This window comes from Nicrophorus vespilloides, unplaced genomic scaffold (assembly GCF_001412225.1).
Source record: "Nicrophorus vespilloides isolate i.1.1-1 unplaced genomic scaffold, Nicve_v1.0, whole genome shotgun sequence".
Classification (NCBI taxonomy): domain Eukaryota; kingdom Metazoa; phylum Arthropoda; class Insecta; order Coleoptera; family Silphidae; genus Nicrophorus; species Nicrophorus vespilloides.
The window spans coordinates 5,451-12,652 of record NW_017096223.1 but is presented as its reverse complement, the minus strand read 5'-3'; the positions used below and the strand labels follow the sequence as shown (position 1 = coordinate 12,652).

The window sequence follows — 7,202 nt, the reverse complement described above, 5'->3', positions numbered from 1 at the left end:
ATGAAGAATTTACAAAATCAATGATTTCAACACAATTATTTCAATTATTTTACAGTTTCATTAAGTGCATATTCTTGTTTTCGTTAAAATTAGGAATAATTATATGAGTTTCAATAAGTACATATTCTTGTTTTCATTAAAATTAGGAATAATTATATGTAAATTTGCATTTTCTTAGCTAATTTTTATTGAACTGAAATTGTTATGTTCAAAGTTTTGCTTTGATGAAGAATTTACAAAATCAATGATGTTTATTTCAATTATTTTACAGTTTTATTAAGTGCATATTTTTGTTTTCGTTAAAATTAGGAACAATTATATGAAAATTTGCATTTTATTAGCTAGTTTTTATTGAACTGAAATTGTTAAGTTCAAAGTTTTGCTTCGATGAAGAATTTACAAAATCAATGTTTATTTCAATTATTTTACAGTTTCAATAAGACCATATTCTTCATTTCGTTAAAATTAGGAACAATTATATGAAAATTTCCATTTTCTAAGCTAATTTTTATTGAACTGAAATTGTTATGTTCAAAGTTTTGCTTCCATGAAGAATTTACAATATCAATGATGTTAATTTCACTTATTTTACAGTTTCATTAAGTACATATTCTTGATTTCATTATAATTAGGAATAATTATTTGAAAATTTGCATTATCTTAGCTAATTTTTATTGAACTGAAATTGTTATGTTCAAAGTTTTGCTTCGATGAAGAATTTACAAAATCAATGATGTTTATTTCAATTATTTTACAGTTTCATTAAGTGCATATTCTTGTTTTCGTTAAAATTAGGAACAATTATATGAATATTTGCATTTTATTAGCTAATTTTTATTGAACTGAAATTGTTATGTCAAAGTTTTGCTTTGATGAAAAATTTACAAAATCAATCATGTTTATTTCAATTATTTTACAGTTTCAATAAGTGCATATTCTTCATTTCGTTAAAGTTAGGAATAATTATGTGAAAATTTGCATTATCTTAGCTAATTTTTATTGAACTGAAATTGTTATGTTGAAAGTTTTGCTTTGATTAAGAATTTGCAAAATTAATTAAGTTTTTTCCAATTACTAAATTGTCATTTGATTGCAGAATTAACGTTCGTTTAGGCGAGTGGAACATCGAGACTGAGGAAGATTGCATCAACAAGAAGTCGTTCAAAGAATGCACCGATCCTCCAGTGAACGTGGGCATCGAAAAAGTCATCGTTCATCCGAACTACAACGACAGCGTCAAATCCAACGACATCGCCCTCATCAGATTAAACAGCGACGTTCACTTCTCAGGTAAATTAACTCTTAAACTATTATATAAGTTCTCTCCTTCAATCGAATTACAAACACTTTCAGACTTCGTTCGTCCGATCTGCCTTCCATCCGATGACGACTACGCTCGCGTCGGCGAAAAACTCTTCGTCGCAGGATGGGGAAGGACGGAGACGGCGAAATCGAGCGCCGTCAAGTTGAAAGTCCAAGTGCCGGTGACGAGTCGCATCTACTGCAGGAACAAGTTCAGGCAGGCAAACATCCCGATAAGGGACGGACAGATATGCGCGGGCGGCGAGAAGGGCCGTGATTCCTGCACGGGCGACAGCGGTGGACCTCTGATGAAGGGCAATCCTGAAACCGAGCAGTGGTTCGTCGCAGGAATCGTCTCGTTCGGTACAACCTGCGGCACAGAATCCTGGCCTGCCGTCTACACGCACGTCTCCGTCTACAACGATTGGATACACAGGAACGTCTACTAAATCCTCATTTTCAAACGTGTTCTAAATCTCATACAGACTAGCTGAATCAAGTAACTCATCGATAAATAAACAATCTCATTACCAAATCGTATTTATCTCAAATCCTGCAAACACAATTTCCAATTCGAATCAATTCCAAGTGATTACAACACAAAATCGATCGTTTTAGTCGATAAATTATACAAATCATTTACAATAAAAGAAAACAATAACTAACAATTAGGTGTTATTGAAACGATCATTAAAAACATTCAACTTTGATTAATTACACACTACACAATGCGGCGCATTAAACTTTTTCTACGTTGCTATAAACAATTGTTTGTTTTATCAAGCCATCTAGATTATTTAAACTTAATTACTTACATCAATTAATTTAAAAAAAAATTTACGTCATTTAATTACGGAATTCCACGTTAATTGAATTGCAAATCCACTTGTAATTTTATACTAAGAAAAATTTAAAAATATCTACGAGTATTACACAAAATGGGAATTCACGTTTTTCCAGTGCAATTATCTAATCTTTGTTGAAATTGTACAAATTTTCAATAATCGAATTAATTTGGACAATTTGGAAGTAGATTAGAATTTAATAAATATGAAATTATGATCACTCTTTTAGATCAAGTTGGAATTTAAACAATTGCTGCGATTGTTACCATGGAAATGATCTCATTTTATTTATATAGTGAATGCGTATGCAACATAATTCGCAGCGAATGTTGAACTGTTGAATAAGATTTAAATTTCGAATCATTAATTAACAAAATCTATACTTAATTCAATATTGAAATAGTGGAAAAGGAATAGAAGTTTGAATTTTCTTAGGCTTTGCTTTTTAGTTAATCTAAAGTTTCTAAATGGTTTTTTTTTTGATAATTCTAATAAAAATAATTGAACAAATTTCAGAACTTTAGATTTTCTTAGTTTTTGAAAATATGTGTCTGAAAATGTAAGTTTTACTGAAAGATGGAAATACTACATTACTTAATTTTTATCAAATATTAAAGTTTTTAGTTTATCTGAAGGGAATTTAACAATTTCAAAGTTTTAATTCCTCGAAGATTTTGGAAAAGTGTCTTCAAAAATGAAAGTTTTACTGAAAGATGGAAATACTAAATTGCTTAATTTTCATCAAATATTAAAGTTTTTAGATTATCTGAAGAGAATTTTATAATTTAACAATTTCAAAGTTTTTAAATTTTCAAAGATTTTGGAAAAGTGTCTTCAAAAATGAAAGTTTTACCGAAAGATGGAATTACTACATTGCTTAATGTTAATCAAATATTAAAGTTTTTAGTTTATCTAAAGAAGATTTAATAATTTAACAATTTCAAAGTTTTAAATTCTCGAAGATTTTGGAAAAGTGTCTTCAAAATTGAAAGTTTTACTGAAAGATGAATTTGCTAAGTTGATTAATGTTCATCAAATATTAAAGTTTTTAGTTTATCTGAAGAGAATTTTATAATTTAACAATTTCAAAGTTTTAAATTCTCGAAGATTTTGGAAAAGTGTCTTTAAAAATGAAAGTTTTACCGAAAGATGTTTAATTTTCATCAAATATTAATGTTTTTAGTTTATCTGAAGAGAATTTTATAATATAACAATTTCAAAGTTTTTAAATTCTCGAATATTTTGGAAAAGTGTATTCAAAAATGAAAGTTTTACCGAAAGATGGAAATACTACATTGCTTAATGTTAATGAAATATTAAAGTTTTTAGTTTATCTAAAGAAGATTTAATAATTTAACAATTTCAAAGTTTTAAATTCTCGAAGATTTTGGAAAAGTGTCTTCAAAAATGAAAGTTTTACTGAAAGATGGATATATTAAATTGCTTAATTTTCATCAAATATTAATGTTTTTAGATTATTTGAAGAGAATTTTATAATTTAACAATTTCAAAGTTTTAAATTCTGCAAGATTTTGGTGTCTTTAAAAATGAAAATTTTACTGAAAGATGGAAATACTACATTGCTTAATATTCATCAAATATTAAAGTTTTTAGTTTATTTGAAGAGAATTTTATAATTTAACAATTTCAAAGTTTTAAATCCTCGAAGATTTTGGAAAAGTGTCTTTAAAACTTAAAATTTTTGATACTGAAAGATGGAAAATATTGCTTAATGTTCAGCAAATATTAAAGTTTTTAGATTATCTGAATAGGATTTAATGGTGAATTTTGTTGGACGCACAAGTTTTGATTGTTTTCGCATGAAATTTGCAAACGCATCGACGAATTGAACGCAAATCGGTACGCAAATAGCTTTTCCGTGTCGATAAAATCGTATTTAGAACTAACGACGAACCGCAGAGTTATTTCTATTTTGCGTCACGATCTGTGGTCAATGACTTAAACTACAACTAAATGAAAAACTACAACTGAATCTTCATTATTCCAATTATTGCATTATATGAATGAATTCAATAGAATAATTACTTGTAAAATGCAATTTACAAACGATTACAGGTGTGGTTAGATTTTAATGAACACTTTCCAGTTAAAAAAAAAACATATAATTAATTTCAGTTTATATAAATCATGTTTTTAATATTTTTTGTGTTTACTTGAATGTTTATAAAAAGATCAAAGTTCAAGGATTTCAATAAATAAGAAATATCAATAAAAACACAGCACTTTCATTCTTTTATAAAACAATAAGATACAAAAAAAAATAATAAATTTGTTTGGTAATTATTTTACTATTAATTACGCTTTAATTACGTTCCATTGTTAAAGGAAATGAGGTAGATTATATAAGAAAAAATGAAGTAAAATAATTGCTTAATTAGAGAAAAGTTTATTTGTAGAAGAACCTTGAACTTTCTCGTCTGATCTCTGCAGATTTCGATTCGAATGGAAAATCTTTGCTAAATATAGTTTCTAACTCAATCACGAAGATCTATAGCAAATATTATTGCATATTTCATTTTTAAAAGAGAAAGAACAAAAAAAAAACTGGAAGTGTCCGAATTCATTAATAAATTATGCACAAACATTTAATTATTGCTTTAACTCGCGGTAAACAAGTTTCAATAAATTGCACAATATTTTAGAAAATTTAAAGGTTTCATAATGTTGCGCATTATTTGCATGCAAGAAGTATCAAATCAAAGTTTTACGAAAAATTGCGCAACTTCCAGAAGCTGAAACGAAATGCATAATTTGCAGCATGAATAATCTAATTAATTAATTTATTTGCATTTTGCATTAGTTTTTGGGATTGAATTTTTTGTAGAATTTTTAGTTCTTAATTCGAAAGTAAAATTGATTTGTTTGCAATTTGCGCATTATTCGCATTCAAGACGTATCAAATCAAAGTTTTACGAAGAATTGCAATAATCTAATTAATTTATTTGCATTTTGCATTACTTTTTGGGATTGAATTTGTAGAATTTTTAGTTCTTAATTCGAAAAATTTGTATAGTAAAAATGATTTGTTTGCAATTTGCGCATTATTCGCATGCAAGAAGTATCAAATCAAAGTTTTAAGAAGAATTGCGCAACTTCCAGAAGCTGAAAGGAAATGCATAATTTGCAGCATGAATAATCTTAATTAATTTATTTGCATTTTGCATTAGTTTTTGGGATTGAATTTGTAGAATTTTTAGTTCTTAATTCGAAAAAATTGTATAGTAAAATTGATTCGTTTGCAAATTTTGTTGTTGTTGTGGGATGCGACAATTTTAACTATCTGGAATGGAAATTGAGTCATCTCTTCTCTAATCTAATCGCAATTGCGTGGATGTACGTTTTTTTGGGTGTATGGATATAAGCGAATTTGTTGTAGTTGATTATATAGTTTATTCTTGTGCTTTGTTTATGAATTTTTCTCTGTAAGTTCTCGGTAGGTGAAAAAACCCACAATCGTCTCGTGGATTCCCCGAGCGACGAATTAAAATAATTAAAAAGAAGTGCAAGAAGACGAATTGGCTTAATTAGAATTCCGGCGAAGATTCGCAGGGATTTCTCAGGATTAAATGTTTCGGTGGTTAGAGAAAAGCTGCCGTCGACCGAACGGAAGGATAAATTATGTGAGGAAATCCCCTGGACGACTCCCACGCACCGACGAAGACTTTTATAAAAGCCGACAGATTTCCACTGAATTCCATACATATTTCGCGTTGCGCGTACACTCATCTATTATAATAACTGCAGTGCGGAGGTACGAAGAAAAGTGCAGGCGTTTTGACGCACTTCGGTGGGATTCGATTCGAAGTTTTCGGATACGTTTCCGCGTATCATTTCCACTCCGCTCGCGACGAAACGTATAATTAACTATTATAAGCTGGTACACAACATAGTAAGTCACTTAGTGTTTGCGTTGAGACGTCTCTCTATAAAAGCGGCGGCCGGTGCCGACAACAACAACAATACAAGAGCAGATATCGAATCGCGATGTCGTTCCAAGCCTTCTCCTTCACTGTCGCTCTGATTTCAGCGCTGGCGATCGCTCAAGGAGCTCGTAAGTAATCCAAATATTTAATCAAATTCAATAATAAGATGAATTCTGCGCAGGTGAAGTCAAGGAGATAGTTTGCGTGCCGATCACCAAATGCCCTACGTACATGAAGATCCTGGAGAATAAGCCGGTCAAGTTGGAGGTGTATCAGCACATCAAATCCGCGGGTTGCGGCTTCGACGGTTTAATCCAGAAGGTCTGGTGCCCCAACATCGGGATGAAATGTAAACAAATCGAATTTAGATTGAAATCAATAGGATTAATGTATTGTTTTTGCAGCTCCAATTGAGAAAGAGAAGCCGGACACTGTACCGAACAGGAGTCTTTTACCGAAAGACGAGTGCGGAAAGCAGGTGGCGGATCGCATCTTCGGTGGCACTAAAACCGATTTGGATGAGTTCCCTTGGTTGGCCCTCATTCAGTATCCGGATAGATCGACCGGAGGTTTGATTGGAAGATGCGGAGGTGCCTTGATCACAGATCGTTACGTCCTGACGGCTGCACATTGCGTCACCTATGGAAACAAACCGTAAGCCGACGAAATATTTATTAATTTGAAACGGGTTTCATTGCTCTCCAACGTCCTTGCATATTTTTATGCAAATCGATTTTTTTTTAAATGTTAAAGCGTGTTACACAACAAACGAATTATTGTTTGTTTGCAGGGTACAAGTTGTGCTGGGAGAGTACGATATTAACAATAGCACGGATTGCGTGGACAACGAGTGCGCGCCGGATCCTATAATCGCCGGTGTCGAGAAGATCGTGGTCCATCCCGAATGGTTGGTCAAAGAAAGGCCCTTCTTCCACGATATAGCCATCATCAGGTTGAATAGAACTGTTAAATTCAACGATTTCGTGAGACCCATCTGTTTGCCGCAGCAGGATCGTCAGATAATGGCCGATGAACCGTATCAGGTTGCGGGTTGGGGACAGACGGAGACAGGTAACATTTTCTAATTAATTAATAATTAATTATTGATTTT

At 31.2% G+C, this 7,202-nt stretch overlaps 2 protein-coding genes across 2 annotated transcripts in view; both read left to right on the top strand.

Annotated features, from left to right (window-relative positions):
• LOC108556335 (serine protease easter-like) overlaps positions 1-1,837 on the top strand; it is a 4,779-nt gene extending 2,942 nt beyond the window's left edge. The window contains exons 4-5 of the mRNA XM_017912404.1: positions 1,097-1,290; positions 1,354-1,837. Coding sequence (XP_017767893.1) covers positions 1,097-1,290; positions 1,354-1,751 — 592 coding nt within the window. The 3' untranslated portion in view covers positions 1,752-1,837. The remainder of the gene's footprint in view (positions 1-1,096; positions 1,291-1,353) is intronic.
• Positions 1,838-5,567: 3,730 nt separating this feature from the next.
• Positions 5,568-7,202, top strand: part of LOC108556334 (serine protease easter-like) — a 2,099-nt gene continuing 464 nt past the window's right edge. Inside the window, exons 1-4 of the mRNA XM_017912403.1 lie at positions 5,568-6,219; positions 6,273-6,440; positions 6,496-6,745; positions 6,882-7,162. Of these exons, the coding sequence (XP_017767892.1) occupies positions 6,153-6,219; positions 6,273-6,440; positions 6,496-6,745; positions 6,882-7,162 (766 nt within the window). The 5' untranslated portion in view covers positions 5,568-6,152. The remainder of the gene's footprint in view (positions 6,220-6,272; positions 6,441-6,495; positions 6,746-6,881; positions 7,163-7,202) is intronic.